At 35.6% G+C, this 18,335-nt stretch overlaps 1 protein-coding gene across 7 annotated transcripts; it reads right to left on the bottom strand.

Annotated features, from left to right (window-relative positions):
• Positions 1-2,913: 2,913 nt before the first annotated feature.
• Positions 2,914-11,043, bottom strand: LOC107768238 (sodium/hydrogen exchanger 1). 7 transcript variants are annotated; one of them, XM_016587347.2, is made up of 16 exons: positions 10,751-11,043; positions 10,130-10,163; positions 8,488-8,768; positions 8,076-8,194; positions 6,895-6,992; positions 5,906-5,965; positions 5,764-5,810; positions 5,495-5,689; positions 5,315-5,361; positions 5,018-5,084; positions 4,832-4,932; positions 4,396-4,497; positions 4,135-4,273; positions 3,997-4,059; positions 3,774-3,857; positions 2,914-3,650 (listed from the first exon to the last, which is right to left on the bottom strand). In XM_016587347.2, exons 3-16 carry the CDS (start codon positions 8,659-8,661, stop codon positions 3,336-3,338), a joined length of 1,611 nt encoding a protein of 536 aa, XP_016442833.1. In that variant the 5' UTR covers positions 8,662-8,768; positions 10,130-10,163; positions 10,751-11,043; the 3' UTR covers positions 2,914-3,335. The 7 variants fall into 7 exon arrangements, with proteins under 7 accessions (XP_016442833.1, XP_016442832.1, XP_016442834.1 ...); XM_016587346.2 differs by having other exon boundaries at positions 8,488-8,763; positions 10,751-11,017; XM_016587348.2 differs by lacking the exon at positions 10,751-11,043 and adding an exon at positions 10,308-10,391 and having other exon boundaries at positions 8,488-8,763.
• Positions 11,044-18,335: the final 7,292 nt, after the last annotated feature.

Consider the following 18,335-nt stretch of genomic DNA (forward strand, 5'->3'; position numbering starts at 1 on the left):
TGGTGCTCGTGCACCATAGTATTTATACTAGCACTAAATACATTATCAATAATAGAGGTCGTTGCTATCCTATCTATTGCCAAAACAGTATTGGCAACAACCTCATTAGCTACACGGTTACTAACAAAACATGTTTTCCTATCGTGAGAAGCAACTTGTTGTGCATCTTGTATAGATACTAGACGTTGAATTGTTGTTCCCATTTGATCTGCCTACAGTTGAGCCGATACAATAAGCGGTGGTTTAACAAAAAATTGCAGCATAACCTGATCTTGCATCCTACTTCCTAGCTTTGCAAGTTGGTCTGCTATTCCATTTTGTTCCCTGTACACATGTCGAACTGGTGGATCATGTAGCATCCTGAGGAGGTGCCTGCAGTCACAAATTAGGTTAGTGTACTTAGAATTATCTGTATCTAAAAGTATGATTACCTCCTGCGCATCAGTTTCAACTTCCAACGGAATTAGTTGCATTTGCAAAGCGAGACTTGGCCCCTTTATGAGTGCATGCAGCTCTGCAGTGATACAATGTACACGTGGGACCTGGCCAGCAAAGCCCACCATCCAAGCGCCTAAGTGGTTTCTAATTACTCCTCCAATTCCATCAGTATCTGTTTCGGAAGATGCTGCCTCATCCGTGTTTAATTTGTAATAGTTAGGCTTCGGAGGTATCCATTTAAGGTTCAGAAGAACTTTTTTATGGTGCGTATGTTGTGATGCTGCCATATAGGCGAACTCAATAGTTTGATTTAAAACTAGATGTGGACTTGGTTTTAGCGAAGTGTGTTCATATAGAATCTTATTTCTAGTAGTCCAGATATTCCAAAGGCTTAGTGACAAAAAAGTGCGTGTGTTAACTTTATGGGGAAGTTAGAGAAGGTTGGAGTAAATTATTTTATGTAACCATTGACTTGTGGGGCCTATGTGCGAGAGTTTACAAATGTAGTCACTCAGCCCTATCGAAATCCAATATTGTTGAGCATTAAAGCAGGTGAGGAATATATGACTTATAGTTTCTGGTGTGTCTGAACTCTGGACAGATATGACAAGATGGTATTGCAGATATGACTATATAATGGAGGTAGTGGCGCGTGGGAAGCCTATTATGCTGTAATAGCCAAATGAATGTTTTGATTTTTGGCTGGATTGGCAGTGCCCAAATCCATTTGAAATTGTTTGTTGTGATAGGGAGTTGGGTATTATTAGCTAGCTCCTTATACATAGTTTGCACAGTGAATTGTCCATTGTTTGTAAGTGCCCAAAAGAGTTGATCTTGTTGTTGTGTATAGTTAGAGAGGTGTTGTTTATTGACAGTGGTTTTTATGTCCGCAGTAATTTCAAACGGAAAATTTGCCCAGTTCCATCCCTGATGAGTGAGTACGTGAGAGAGTGGAACTTTGTCATGAAACTGTGGCAGTGGTCCTATAAACATGGATCGCAAAGATGTTCCTGATTTAAGCAATGGATCAATCCACAACTTGATATGGTTCCCTGTCCCCACTCTCCACTGGATACCCAATTGACAGTGATTCCAACCTTTTAAAATATTACGCCAAGTCAATGAGCAATTAGCTAATGATTTTAGTGGGAGATATTTATTTAAGAGAGTCTTAGCCCAAAGAGCTTGTGGTTTCTGAAAGATCCTCCAAGCTAGGCTTGCTAACAAAGCATTATTCTTAGTTCTTAGATTTTGGATATTTAATCCCCCCCTTTACTGCAGGAGTGGTAATGTGCTCCCATTTAATAAGATGTAACTTTTTCCGTGTATCAGTGGTACCCCACAAAAAGTTTCTTTGGTAATGCTCCATTTTGTTAATTATGTTTGTGGGAATATCGATATATTGCATGACATGATTGGAGAGGGAATTGAGTGTAGATTTTATTAAAGCAGTTCTTCCGCCCTTAGTCAAGAATTTGGTCTTCCATCCAGCTAGACGGCATTTAAAGTTGTCAAGTATGAATTGAAAATCAGTCTTACGTGGTCTATTGTGAAATATGGGAAAGCCTAAATATTTGCCAAAAGACTGGCCTTCCTTCATTGCAAATGATTGCAGCACAAAATTTTTAGTTGAATCGGAGCAATTTTTTGAGAAAAAGATCTTAGAATTTTGGAAGTTGATTTTTTCGCCCGAGTTTTGATTAAAATGATTGATAACATCAATAATAGCATGACAACTTCGTGTATTGCTTTTAGAAAGAAGTATGATGTCATCGGCGAAGAAAAGATGAGAGATATTGGGACCCTTTTTTGAAATACGGATAGGATGCCAGTGTAGGTAATATACTGACTGTTATACCATACGGGAGAACATTTCCATACACATTATAAATATGTAGGGAGACAAAGGATCCCCTTGACGAATGCCTCTCGACGGACTGAAGTAGGAAGTACGGGTTTCATTAATCAGTATTGATGTAGTTGTAGTGGTAATACAAGACATGATTAATTGGATTATTGAGTTAGGGATGTTAAAATAAAGAAGAGTATGCCTTTTCGAGGTCTAACTTCAATATAGTGTATTAGTTTACCCAGCTATAACTAGTTAATTAATATATTTTAACAAAATAAAGTTTTTTAGAATACCCACAAAATTTTCACAATCTTGAAACTACAAAACATGTCTTTAGATGAGTCGGTCCCCCAATTCAAACACACATTAGAAGATGAAATTCTACCAGCCGAGTAAACATTGAAAATTTTGTAGATTCAGAGTCCTTAGTCTTTTTCTCAGGATAAAACTAGGGAATTGAAATCAACGTAGAGGGAAAACTACTTTCCGCGCCTCTAACATAGAGACTCTCTCTACGCACAATAGCATTAGAGAGATTGTAATCCACACAAATTTCACTTGCAAATACACAGCTAACCAAGCTCTCCCTGCCATACAACTCTCATCCCTGTACAAATTACTGCTTTCCGACAATTATGTCTTTCTGAAGTTCATAAAATGTTTACAAATTTGGGATGTAATACCACCATGAATCACCAGAAATCTAAACATAAGGAAGAACAGACAGGAAATATTTCAGCAGTCAAAATTTACAACATGCTTGAACAAACATATCACCATCTACCAAAGCATTCTCAGGAATAACTTACAAACATGCTCACCATGGTCAGCTAGAATTTCACCTTTGCTAACCCTCCACCCCAAAAGAGCGAACTTCGATGCGATAGAGTTTGCTAAAGCAGTGTAAGCGACGGCAGTACCAAACGCATAGGACCTGAGCCCAAAATGCTGTCAGCAATCTGGACAACACTAAGTTTTAAGGATCCAGCGGAGGTCCCTTGGCCCACACTTCCAACTTAAAATTTAATTTCTCTCGTGCACATCATCATGGTTCCTGTTCCGTTGGAGAACCAGGAGCAACAGGAGTAAACCCCCGACCACCAAACACCGGGCGCATGAATGAATCATCAAACTTGCGCCAGTACCTATGCACCTTATGAGTTGGCGCAGAAAGTAGCATCCTCAAACTGGGTGGGTGAGGAAGATCTTGACTATTTAAATCGACTTCAGAACCCTCTTGACTGCCTAGAAGTGGTGCTGTAAGAGATTTTGGAGTATTTGCATCTGATGACACTGTACTTAACTGCCTCTGCGGTGGCAGCAGGAGACTTATAAGAGGTTTTGTCATTAAACCAAATACCTGGAAAAAGAAAAAACAAGTTTACCATTTTGTATTTCGTGCATGAATGGATAGTTGGATTAATTATGTATGAACAAGGTTCTAGCGAGAAAGAATATCAAGGCAGAGGCAGGAGGTGTATACCACTGTGCTGAAAAGAACAATGGTAATGGTGCTGGTGATCATTATTGCGTTGTCTTGCAATTGAGTGTGTCCCAAACGAGTGAACTGCATCATGAAATGACCATGATTCATGACATTAACGAATACAAGGATGTGAAAACAAGAACAACGAAAGTGTGCATATAAGAGCTGATATTTCCACAAGAGTCAGCATGATGGCCAAGTATATGATCAGCAGTTTTACCTTATTATATGCCAGTGCCATGGACACTGCACCTCTCATCAAACCTGCCCACCATATTATCACCTACAAAACAAAGTTAGTAATCAATATCTGTATGAAATGGATAATAGGAGAGAATTTGATGAAGCCGCTGCTTACTTGCTGCCTAAAGGTAATTTTTTCCTCTGAGGATTTCTTCATCAAGTTGGATAAGAATGATAATGGAAAAACAAAGGCAGCTCTCCCTAGCAAGATTAGTCCCATCAGTATCGAACTTACTGCAACGGATAATCCAGGACTGCGAGAAATGACAGAAGCACCAGATAAAGGCTACTTACTGACTGACAATAAGTCAAAAGAGAGGAAGATTAACACTGTAAGAGAAAATGCTAATATCTCTCCTACCCTCCTTCAGCATACCTATCACTAACAAATTTCCACTTCTCGATATCCAAGGCATCCATACCGACATAGAGGAAGAGGAAAGTCTCAGCAAGAAATGACAAAGTTGCAAAAGTGTGCCTACAGAAACATAGAATGATAACATTAATACTCGAAATATGCGGACAAAAATGTCACTTATTAAGCACAGGTAATAGCCTATGATTGTGGCACGTGGTATAATATATATAAATGATTGTTTGCATAAGCTAGATAAATGAGTTTGTCTGTTTGTAAAAGCTAATCAGACAGCTAATTACTTTTAGTAGTTGTAAGGCTTCTGTGGTATGACCTTAAGAATAGGTTGCAGGTTGCAGATGAAATAAATTTATTCCATGTTGTAATAAGAAGTGCAAACTCTCGTCCAGGCAGATAAATTGGAAAACCTCGCGGCAGAAAAGTAGGAAAATTGTACCTTGTAGTGACTCTTGAACTCTCAGTCACATTGTGCCAAGTGTAATGGGACATTACAATACCACAGAAAAATACAGTGAGAATCCCACTGAAATAGAATAGCTGCAAAGGATGAATGATTTTGTCACTAATATCAGAAACATGTATATTGGATCCAAGTGCCAATGAGCTAAAACTAAGATCTTACTTCAGCCAACATGTATGATAAGTAAGCCATGAGCATCATAAGTGCAACCTCGCGATCTGTGGAATGCCTGGAAACAATAAAAGTAGCTAGTCATTACTATTATTGCAATAAGAAAAGGAAGAAAAGTAAGGAAAAATGGGTCAAGAAGTTTTTCCAATAAGTTAGAGAAGAACTAGGCAAAGTTTCACTAAATAAGAAACTCTAATGAAACATGTTAAACTTTTATATGGTCCAGCTTTACAGTTTTATAAGAACCAGAAATGATGTGCCACCATAAACCCTTAATTGAGGCATTACCTGCCAAAATACAGCTTCTTGACAATGTAAGCACTAAGAAGACCAGTCTGCAGCCAGAATAAGATGTCAACTAGAGGGGTAAAGCCTAAGTAGAAGTCAATATCAAAGATTTAAATGAAGCATCATGGACACATCATTTTTCCCACACACGCACACACAGAGAATGAAGCTTAAGCTTACTGCTGCTCCCAGTAAAGTGCTAGCAAGGAACAGATATAAGAAGTTGCCAATGAAACGAAGGGCAATAGTGGGATTCACGCTCGAAAGGTCAAAGTTTTGAATAGCATTGAAAAGCACCACCGATGTAGCATCATTAACAACTCCTTCTCCAAATACAAGACTGTAAAGGAGGGGTGTCTCATCCTGATGTAGGACCTGCAGCAGCAAAAACTTGTACTTCAGGGCATTCTATTGGGTCATAGCATATGTTGAGGTCACTACTTCTGTACCTGCAACGTGCAGACGGAGTCTGTGGCAGCAAATATTGCTCCAATTGCTAACAAAATCAAGAGATAAAGAAATAAGAGCAGTCAGAGGTAGAAACAGAAGCAACCAGCAACGGAATAAACAGAGCAATGATTCGAATAATACCGAGATAATCCCCAATATCTAGAAATCCAATGTCCAACTTCTTGAAGAATTTAATGGCACCTTCGCACATAACATAGGAAAAAATATCAGCAAATACTAATTATTGAAGCTTGAGAGAAACTAACACACATTACAGTGTTGAAATTCTATTCAAAGATTACGATATAACAGGGATGATTTCATTACCATAAACAAGGATACAGTAGCATGTCCGCGGCAAAAACTCTATGTGAATGTACTAAAATTCATAGAACTGCAAATATTAAACACATCTATCCTAGTCCCATTCATTATGAATAGAGCAGTTTTGCAACATTGCTTGATGGAAAGAAGGTAAGCAAATTCGAGACATCTTGAAATCACCTTCTTCTTCCTTACCATCAGAACATCTGGAGTATAAATGTTTACTCACCATCACTTTCAAGGACATAGACAAGACATCATGAATGCTATGTAGGTGGCTTGATATGTGAAGAAGTATATGAAAATCAGTTAAGCAAAAATTTCCACTTGAAGAACAAGCACATTGACAAACGAGCATGTTTTAACAAGAGAAAAAAAACACTACAAATCATTAAAGTCATTACAGTTTCATCCCTCATCAGGTCATGACTCGTGGGAAAGACCTTGGGAAATAAGAATAGATTAGGTACAACATGGAGAGAGCATCTCAAAGCAGACAGAAAAAACATAAATTTGTCTTGGGGAGTAATTTCTACTCTTGAAACTAAGTACATTTAGTAGTTATTATGATAAAACAACAAGAAGCATCAATCTATTGACAAAGTACCAATCAAACATACATAGAGTCCTTTTTCATTGAAGTAGATAGAGAATTTAAGCAAATAAAAGTTAAACTAGAAGGCAACTAACCAAGATAAAACAGTTGCAGAATAATTCTCTGGCAGGGGACCTATCTAACCAATAAACAAAATGAGCTTTTGCAATAACGTTGAAGCATGTGATGGAAACAATGTTTTGAATAATACCTAATGATATAATGGCACATGAGATCAGTGTACCAATGGCTCCGAACAGCATTATAGTAATGAAGTTTACGAAAAATTGCTTCTTTTTTACCTGAAACCTGCAAGAGAGAAGAGTTACAGTATGTAATGACCAATTTTTTGGATCTATTCTCGTACCATATAGGCACATCAAAGATCAATAACAGAGATATGGAACAAGATGAAATTGTCCTCCTGATTTTCTTATTTACGTACTAACCAGAAGCCGCAAGTATAACCTACAGATTGCACACTGCAGACACGATCCTGACACGCGAAATGAAAAGACAAGAGGATTCTCTTGTCTCAGCTATGGCTTTTGCCCCTTATCTTTGCTTATTTTTATAAATGACATAGAATAAATCTTTTCATGTCAATCAAAGACTTATCAGCACTGGACAGGGTAGTCCTTGCTACAAAATAATGGAAACTTCTTAGGTACATCACTCCTGGCTTCATTAAGTATAGTCAAACGAAACCATAGCTTAGTGGATAAAGACCTGAGGATCTGCATACTAGCCTGAAAATCAAGAAGCTCCTATATGATTTCCAGGAACTGCTTCGGTGAATGTTTCAAACTGCAAAAGTTCTTGATTCCATTATTTCACCATCTTCGCACAATGAAGCAGTGCTCAACTTCCTCACCATTCAAGTAATGCTTAAGGTTCCATTATTGCTAATAATCTGGCTCCAAATTAGTATTGGTTTGCACTGCATTGCCATTGTTTATATCTTTTTTTTTGATAACCGTGGTGTCCGGGCCAGCTTGCGCGCACTTCGACTAATTCCACGGGATACCTGCCACCTCCCACCAGCAACAAGTACCAGGTAACTCTATCCACCAAGGCTTGGATAGATGGGAAGAAAAACCATTGTTTATATCTTTACTCTGATAACTTAGCTGGCCTAAATGGTATCCTTCCTTACTGTTTATGGACAGGGATAGCCATTTGGATAGATACCTCATCAAATCATACTCCATAACAGTGAGACAGCACAAATATTTTTTATGACTCCTTGTCAGTAAACAAAAAACATCCAGAAGGCAAACATAAATAAGTGAGAGAATATATGAAGTAGAAAGCACTTGATAAACCACCTTCGGAACATCAAATGAAGCACCCAAAAAAAAACAGTAAAAGAGAAGATAATGAAACTTTTACCCTGCATTAAATATGATTGGAGGAAGTAGATATATGAAAAAGAGATCTTCACTGAAGACCAGAACGTGTGAGCTCTTTCCCCCACTTATGAGCAAGATAACAACTCCTACACCCAAGCCCTGCAATTATCAAACATGAAAATAACTGTATGCATTATAAGCAAATCAGAGAACGTAAGAAAAATAAATGACAAATTGCCAATTTGAATCTTATTCTGAGACCATTCAAAGAATTGAAACAAAAGAAATGAAAGAAAAAGGCTTGAAGGGAAGATAACAAAAGACAGAAAAAAAGGAAGAAAAAACACATTCAAAGGCGACACGGATACTTCAACATTTGATATTTTTTCACCATCTGCATTATGTGTTTTCCCATGGAAACCCCTACGTAGAACAAAAGGAGTTACACTCACAATTATGAGGGCGGTAATGGACTCATTTATCCAGCGGTTCTCCTCCAGCAGATGACCAATGACAATGCAAGCGCAAAGGAGTGCCACAAAGAGGTTGATGGATACAACAGAACCATGATCTGAAGTACCCAAAGAGCCCAGTTTTGGAAACATAGAAGCCAGCTCAGACGCCATCTTTGTGCCACTTTCTATTAGTTACTGCAACCACTCCAGTTCACCAACTTTGCTTCAACATAGCCAGGTGTCATCAAAGTTTTCTCCCTTCGTGTATATACTCTGTACTAGATAACAACAAAAACTTCTGCATATTACTATATGCAATGAAATAGAATGTCCCACATAAATCAAAATCTAATTTAGTCAAGCAAGACATTATAACTTTGAACAAAGGGAGTAAAAGAGAATGATTCTCATTAACCAGACAAATGTAATTTAACATTCTCCATTTCTAACTAAATCTCACCCATGCAAAGGAAAGGTGGGCAGAGTGTTGGCCAATCAAAAACTCCCATGTCCAGCAGATGAAAGTAGCGGAAATGAGGATGTTGAGATGGATGTGTGGGCATACTAGATTGGATAGAATTAGGAATGAAGCTATTCGGACAAGGTGGGAGTAGCCCCTGTGGAGGCAAGGTTGAGATAGTTCGGGCATGTTAAGAGGAGAAGCACAGATGCCCCAGTCAGGAGATGTAAGAGGTTGGCCTTGGGAGGTGAGAGGAGGCGTAGAGGTAGGCCAAAGAAGTCTTGGGGAGGGTGATCAGGCAGGAGATGGCGCAACTTGAGCTAACCGAGGACATGACCCTAGATAGAAGGGTGTGGAGGTTGAAGATTAGGGTAAAAGCTTAGTAGGTAGTCGTGCATTTCCCTTTGTCTTCTCGAGTTCGATAGTATTAGTACTAGTACGGTACCCTTTTTTTCCTTAGTTTGTTATATTCGCATGTCTTGTTCCGTTATTACTTGTCATCGGTAATTCCGTAGTTTGCTAGCAGTACTTCGTTCATATTCTCATTTGCTGCCTTAGATTTAGTTTTCTAAATATATTATCTTGCTATCGGTACCCCTTCATATTCTCTGCTGCTATCTTCGATTTAGTTTTCTAATTATTTGTCTTGCTATTACTTGCTATCAGGGCTTCTTTCACTTTCTTTAGCCGGGTCTATCGGAAACAGTCTCTCTGCCCTTCGAGGGTAGGGCTAAGACTGCGTACATCCTACCCTCCCAAAACCACATTTGTGGGATTATACTGGGTGGTTGTTGTTATTGTTGTTGCTGCAAAGGAAAGGCTTCCATACAAAATCAATTTAATCAATCAATCGGTTATGTCTCAATTCAAACTAGTTAGGGTCCTCTTTTACTTAATTTAGGCCCATTATTTCAATATTAAATAATTTCTGAAGACAATAAAGATGTTCTCCAACTCTCATGCTTATACCTACACATATTTCTAACAAGACTCTTGGGGGAACATCAAACTTAATGTGTATGGAATAACATCAACTAAACCACGATTCCAATTTTGATCTTAAGCCTAAAAGACTTTCATAAAAGTAAACAGCTTCCGCTAAAAACAGTTTAAATGGAAAAACAAAATCTTCGTGTTTCCTTTTCTTCAAACAGAAAACAAGACCATTAAGATTCTTACCAGTGCAAAGAGAAAAGCTTCCAGTGCCTTTCACCTATAATTAAAAAGAAAAAAATACAAAAAAAGTTTCTGTTAAAGACAAATTTAACGAAGAAAAAAGTGCAGTTCTGAAAGGTCTGCGCAGTTAAATCTAACAAATTTCCAATGAAATGCAAAAACAAAGAGATAACCTTCTCACGTTTTCATAATTTTCTACTGTTTGTTTCCTTTCTTCTTCATTTTTTTTTTTGATTTCGTATGTCAAATTAGCAAGTAATGATCACCTCTAGTCCAATCTTAAATTCTCACCGATCGAGATCTTTCATTTATGGAAAATCCTGCGTAATTCTCTCTAAGTTTAGTTTCCGGCAGCAATGATGAGCAAAATGAACAAATAAAAAACTAATATCACGAGAGAGAGAGAGAGAGAAAACCAAAGAAAACTATATGAAAATGTTCATGTTTCTAAAATTCGCCGCAGCTTGTTTCCATTTGTTTTCTGAACTTTCTTTGTCAAACACGAAAAAGTTATACTATCATTTTCCACAAAATTATATGGCTTCAAAACGATTTTCAGAAAAAAGGCAATATTAATTATGAAAAAAATGCAATATTCAGGGTTTTGGAAGTTAATATACTCACGAATGCAATTGCATTTTGCATGCAGAAAGGCCAGAAACAGAGCAGACAAAAGCTTAGAATCCTGAAAACTTTCTGAAGCCAAAAAATTCTCCAAGATAAAACCGCGAAATAAACTCTAAATGTCTCTACTTTGAGTTTTCGTTGTGAAAGAAAAATGGAGAAAAAAAAACAGAGCAATCAGAGAGAGAGAGAGAGAAGGGTTAGAGGAGAAGCGTGAAATTTTTAGAAAGAGAAATAGAAAAATCCGGGATTAACATGACTTTCTCTTTTTCTTTTTCTCTCTCTATATATACGGCGTATATAATTTTAGGTTTTTCTTTTGTAATAATCAAATGCGTGAAACTTTCAGGTTTCCTTAACGTGCTGACCGTTGAATGGCCTTTTAGGCGGGCACTTAAGAAGATTTAATTCATAAGTACTCATAGTATAAAAAAAGATTTATCCTTCAGTAAATATTTAAATTTAATCTAATAAAACTAATACTATAAATTTTGATTCCAAGAATAAGCTCGAGTAATATTAATCCGATATAAGTTTGTGGTTAAAAAAAAAACTAGATCCATAAGACCATAACTTAAAAGAGTTATTTGGGTCAAATCATTTATGAATTTATTTTATTGGCGTAGTGTCATGATCCGCCACAGGCCCTAGGAGACTATTATATAAAGAGGGATATTTATTTGTACGTCATCAAGAAAAACAATCAAGTTCTCTAATACAAAAGCTTCATTTGACAATTCTATTGTGTTCTAACATTTTCTTAGTGATTTTTAGTGTAGTAAGACTGACTTGGCACAACAAAATTGTGAGCGAGTTGCGTAAGATCGTCAGCAAATTATCAAATGTCGTACGTGCGCTTAGTTTAAGTCTAAGGACGTGACACTAGCCCCTTAAGATGCTACTTCATCCTTAAATTCAGGCTCATGTCACTTGTCAAAATGACATATTCTGTATCAATTCAAATATAATATCAATAATATTATGCCATATGTAAAATGTAAGGGGTCATTTGATCTATGGGATGGGCCCATGGGTTGGGATATTCTATAACATTAGCTATTTAATTTTTATTGTGATAACTAATTCCACTATTTCAATATAAAATAATTTGTAAGACTAATTAATCTTATAACCCTACAATTTATTTCGGGATTGTTTTCTCGTGTCTTACCAACCAAACAACCCTTAAGGAATCGTTTAGCATGAGGTATAAGAAGGTATAGGGATGATATAAAAATTTAATACCACGTTAATACTCTGTTTGGTTAGCAAATCAGGTATAAGTTATCCCGGTGTTAATTTTAACTTATACCTTATAAAAGGTAGGGTAATTAGCACCGGTATAACTTATATCTTATTCTTAAAAATTATGCAATTGTCATTCTTAATACAACATGCCAAACAATAAATAAACAACATTCTCAGCATAACTAATCCCAGCATAACTTATACTGATATAACTTATACCGGTATTAATCGTATTCCAACCAAAAGAAGCGTCGCGTGTCATGTCAAAGTAAATGATTAAATCAATGAAAAAAGTATTCAAGTGACGTGTTCTAACTTCTAGTTAACCAAATGTCGTTTTGTCACGGGTCTAATTCGTCTGGTTGACAATCCACGGGAAGTAAACAAATTAAGTGGACCAGTTTGTCTAAAACACAATTATCTTCTTTGAGTCATCAAGAAGCTATAAGAAATAGGTGCGAAAAATAAAGTGTTGAAGTATTCAAGTTCATAAATAAAGTGCAGATCAAAATCCATTGTGTTTGAGCCCAATTATTTCTTCGTGTTGTTAAAAGCAAGATCAAAATTGATTGTGGTCGAACCAAATTATTTGTTAGTAGCGATTGTGGAAGTACATTGAAAAAACATAATTTTAAGGTATATCAATCTATTTAACTCTTAATCAATTTCAAAGCTATAATGAAGATTAAGCATCGATGCTTTTGATTCAATATTGAACTTTAGCATATCGAACTTTTTTAGGTGATGAGAGCATATAGAATTCCACTTACATTGACCAATGAAATTTCAAATTTTTTTCATCATAGCCAATTATACTAAAAATATGAAACTCAAGTTTAAGTTCGTCTAAATCAATATTTATAAGAAATTAAATAAAAGAACATCCTTTAAATTTAGATATATTACATAGATCGTAACCATTTGTTTATTAAAATCAAATATTATAATTGTTATACCACACTCCTTTCTTTTTGTTTTCCGATATGAAAAACAAAGACAATGTAACATGCATAAATATCATAAAGTGTGGAATGCCTCCATAACTCCATTAGATCTGCCCAAGAGCAATCCCTAAACGTACTAATAGCATACTATTCACTCAATGTAATAAAAAACGTATATTGCATACAAGATAACAACTCTACTAATGAACCAGTCAGCGTTGTGATGGAGTGATAAATATTTTTTCTATGAGATTTTTCGGCGGCGCGAATTTGAATTTAGTCAGGCTCCAATACGAGTACCAGACACCAAAGGGGAAACAAAAAACAACTCTACTAATGAACAATTCCTCAGAGTTTCAATTCAATTCAATTCCTTTTTCTAAGTTTTTTTCTTCTTAATTAACAAAAATCCTGGTTCTAGTTAGAGAGGTCAACACAAATGTCTTTGCTCTTATCTATATTCTCTCCTATCTAGTCTAGTTATTACAAGTGTAATTTTCATTGTCTATCAAATCCCCATTTATTATTTCCTTTTGTTGTCTCCATTTCGCTTATCACTTTGGAGAAGATAAGGTGCCGAGCTGGCCCTACTCCAGATATAGATTATCTCCCTTGGAAATTTATTCATATTAGGTGTTTACTTTAATTTATCATGGTTACATGATAAACTTAGAAATGTGTATTAATTAATTATAGTTTAGTAATTATTATGTTTATAAAGACATATGTTATGTATTTATTGGTTGGTGTAAACACCCAGATAAATTTTTACCGGTTCTCTCTCCTCTTTTAAATTTTTGAAAATACTTAAGGCAACAACTTCATAATGAAATTTATAAATTAAAGTGAAAATATATGTTTTAATTATAGTTAAATAATAAAAAATTATATTCAAAACATATGTTTGCTTTTATTTAATTGGTGGCAAAACTAAATGTTAATTACTATTTTCTCTTAAATCCATCTACATAATATGATGTGGTAATGAGAAAACTTACATTGACATACAAATCACTTTCATCTAATGTATTTTTTATTGATTTGATGATAGCGTGTCACGTGACGATTTAGCTAAGATACAATGGCAACATAAGCCTAATAAAATTGACAATCTGATTTAGTTTACGGAGATTGACATTTAATTTTCTTTTTATCATTCACGAATTAGTTTTGGAAAACACACAATATAATGTATTTAAATGATTACAAGCATACTCCTACTACTCACTTGTTTTTTCTTTATGCACTTAAATATGTATATAACTATGCAAATAATAATTTTAGTCAAAAAAGTAGAACATGTTGGAATTATTCATAATGCAAAGTCAAAAAAAAAAAAATCTTTTTGAAGTTCCATATACAACCAATGGCCATGAGTTTTTTTTATCTATTTTCAAATGGCCCCTTGCATGAAGCCTTAAAACAAGTGTTGAATGACTTTGACAAATGGCTATGCAAATCTACCATATGTCTTCATGCATGGAAGACAAGATACACTTGTCAATATTGGAGCCAAGTGGACTAACATAATGGGACAAGTGTCAAAAGTCTATCGACACTTGTCATACATGCAACCTCCTTAATTTCCTATAAATAGGTTATGAATTGGCCATCATAATCACTTAATTCTTAACCAAGAATTATTTAGCTAATCATTTCTTTCTTCCTAGTCTTTTTTTTGTGAATTATCCAACACATAAAATACCTTCCTCTTCTCTTCTTCCTGGACAACTGTTTTGTGCAAATTCTAAACTTTCAACCACGAGTGCACGTGTTTGGAGGTGCTGTGGAACCTTGGGGAGTGACCGGCCTTAACGATTTGCACCCAGTCGGGCCGAAATCGCTTTCAAGGTAGTGGCTTGCCACGACACGGTATTTTTGATAAGTTGTAGTCTTCTTTCCTTGTTGTTCTTAGTCAATATTATCTACTGATTTTCCCTACAATTTGAAAGCGATTTTACATATAATATTGACTAATGGCCACCACTTTGAACAAAGCACTTCATGATCTCTCAAAGTTTGAGCCTTTAGGTGGAAATAATTATAAGTGTTGGTCCCGGAAACTTTTAATTTTCTTTGAACAATTAGAAGTTGATTATGTTTTGTTTAACAATCCCCCTGCTGATATTGTTGCTAATAGTTCTAATGCTGCTAATATTGTTGTTGCTGATGATGTTGCTAATAAGAAATTTGAAAAGAATAATAAAACAGTAAGAGGGCATCTATTTAACCATATGACTAACCCTCTCTTTGATTTGTTTATAAATTATAAATCTGCTAAAGTCATATGGAACAGTTTGGAGAAGAAATACGGTGCTGATGATGCAGGAAAAAAGAAGTATGTCGTTGGAAAGTGGATCAAGTTTCAGATGGTTGATAATAAGTCAATCATGGAACAGGTTCACTAGTATTAGAACTTAACTACTGATGTTTTGAACGAGGGCATGGAGATGTGTGAGATTCTTCAGGCTAATGTTTTGGTTGAAAAGTTTCCACCTTCCTGGAGTGATTACAGGAATCAACTAAAACACAAGAAGAAAAACTTAACTCTTCAAGAACTAATCAGTCACATGAGGACTGAGGAAGCAAACCGTCTCAAAGATGAGGAGTCTGAACGGCTTAAGGATAAGATGAAATCTCTCTCTCTTAATTCTTCTAAAGCTAACCTTATGGAATCTTCTAGTACCTTTGTGAAAGACAGGTTTAAAGAAAAACAGAAGAAAGGCCAGAAGAAAGGACATGTGAAGAAGCAGAATTACTTCACTAAGCCGGAGGGCCATATTCAAAAGTCAAAAGGACCTTGCTATGTCTGTGGCAAAATTGGTTACAAGGCTTTTCAGTGCAACTAGAGACAAGGACAAAGCTAAAAGAATGGAGGAAAAGCTCCAGCCCAAGCCAACCTTACTGAGGGTGTGATGTCATTGTTGTTGTGGTTGTTGAGGCAAACATGGTGGCTAACAAGACTGACTGGATACTAGACACAGGCGCTTCAAGGCATCTTTGCGCCAATAAAGAGTTGTTTCACGACTTTGAGGAATCTGCTGATGGAGAGTATGTCTACATGGGTAACTCCACTATAGCTGAAGTTATGGGTAAAGGAAAAATTCTCCTTAAGCTAACTTCTGAAAAAACCTTAGCCTTGAACAATGTTCTATATGTACCCTCCTTTCGTAAAAACTTAGTTTCTAGTGTGCTTCTCAACAAAGCAGGTCTTAAACTTGTTTTTGAATCTGATAAAGTTATTATTTCTCGTGGGGGGCACTTTGTTGGGAAGGGTTACCTTAGTGGGGGTTTGTTTGTACTAAACATCGCTTAAGAGATTACTAATAATGCTAGTACTTTCAATTCTGCTTATATTGCTGAGTCTATTGATTTGTGGAATGGTAGACTAGGGCATGTTAATATCGCTTCTATTAAAAGACTTAGAAAAATGGAATTAATTCCTACAGTTAATATTGATAATTATGTCCTATTTGTGTAGAAGCAAAGCATACCAAAAAGCCTTTTAAGAATGTAACTAGTAGAAAAACAGAATTGCTTGAACTAGTACATTCATACTTAGCAGATTTCAAAAACATTGTTAGTAAAGGTGGAAAGAAATACTACATCACCTTTGTAGATGACTTTTCTAGATATACTAAGGTATATCTTCTTAAGTCAAAAGATGAAGCTGAAAGCATATTTTTAAAATACAAGGCGGAAGTAGAGAATCAATTAGATAGAAAAATCAAGAGACTAAGGTCTGACAGGGGCGGTGAATATAGTACTAATACTCTAGAAGCCTTTTGTGAGGAAAATGGTATTATACATGAGATTAGTGCTCCCTATACTCCCCAACAAAATGGTGTAGCCGAACAGAAAATAGAACCCTTAAGGAAATGATGAACTTTATGCTTTTGAGTTCGGGTTTATCTGATAATATGTGGGGGGGGAGCTGTTTTATCTGCATGCTATGTTCTTAATAAAGTCCCTCATAAGAAGTTAGATAAAACTCCATATGAGTTATAGAAAGGGTTTGCCCCTAACTTAAAATTTTTGAAAGTGTGGGGGTGTTTGGCTAAGGTTGGTCTACCTGATTTTAAACAAGTAACTGTTGGACCCAAGACTTTTAATGTTATTTTCATTGGTTATGCTCAAAATAGGGTTGCATATAGATTTATGTCTTTGAATGATAGTTCCATTTGTGAATCTAGAGATGCAGAATTTTTTGAGCATGTGTTCCATTAAAAAATAATGTGCCTAGTGATGTGACTAATAATGCTTCTACATTTATGCTTGTTAAATCTCACATTGTGCCTTCTTCTAGTGTTACTGCTAATGAGCATGAAAATAACCTCAGAAGAAGCAAGAGGCGTAGAATTGAAGCTAGCTTTGGTCCTGACTTTATTACTACTTTCTTGACTGAAAATATTGATCTTGATATTTTGAGTGATGAATTAATGTCAATCTATTTAATAGAAGAAGACCCCAAGACATATAATGAAGCAATAAGGTCAATAGATGCTAGTTTTTGGAAAGAGACCATTAAAAGTGAATTAAACTCTATAGTTTCTAATCATACTTGGGACTTGTCTGATTTGCCTAAAGTTTATAAACCTATAAGTAGCAAGGGGATATTTAAGAAGAAATAGAGACATGGCGGTACAATTGAGAAATATAAGGCTAGACTTGTATTATGGGTTTTAATCAAAAGAAAGACATTGATTACTTTGACACTTATTCTTCTGTGACTAAGATAACGACTATTAGAACTCTTGTTGATGTAGCCGCTATTCATAATTTGGTAATACATCAAATGGATGTTAAAACGGCTTTCCTAAATGGTGATTTAGAGGAAGAAATCTATATGTCTCAACCTGAGAGATTTATGATCCAAGGACAGGAGAATAAAGTATGCAAATTGAGAAAGTCTTTCTATGATCTAAAGCAGGCACCTAAGCAATGGTATGAAAAGTTTAATAGCACATTAGTGGATAATGGTTTTGTTGTTAATGCATCTGATACTTGTGTTTATCCAAGATGATAGGATCAGATTGTGTTATTATATATTTGTATGTGGATGACATGTTAATCTTTGGCCCTAATGTGAATGTTGTTAATGAGACTAAGAATTTTTTGTCTTCTAAATTTGAAATGAAAGATCTTGGAGAAACAGATGTAATTTTTAGGAGTTAAAATCAAAAGAACTTCTAATGGTTTTTCATTGTCTTAGTCTCATTATATTGAGAAAATGTTGAAAAGGTTTAATTATTTTGATGTAGCACCTGTGAAAACTCCTTATGATCCTAGAATACACTTAAAAAAGAATAAGGAATCTAGTATTTCTCAAACTGAGTATGCTAAGATAATTGGTAGTGTAATATTTCTCATGAATTATACATGACATGATATTG

The sequence above is a fragment of the Nicotiana tabacum genome, chromosome 7, assembly GCF_000715075.1.
Source record: "Nicotiana tabacum cultivar K326 chromosome 7, ASM71507v2, whole genome shotgun sequence".
Taxonomy (NCBI): domain Eukaryota; kingdom Viridiplantae; phylum Streptophyta; class Magnoliopsida; order Solanales; family Solanaceae; genus Nicotiana; species Nicotiana tabacum.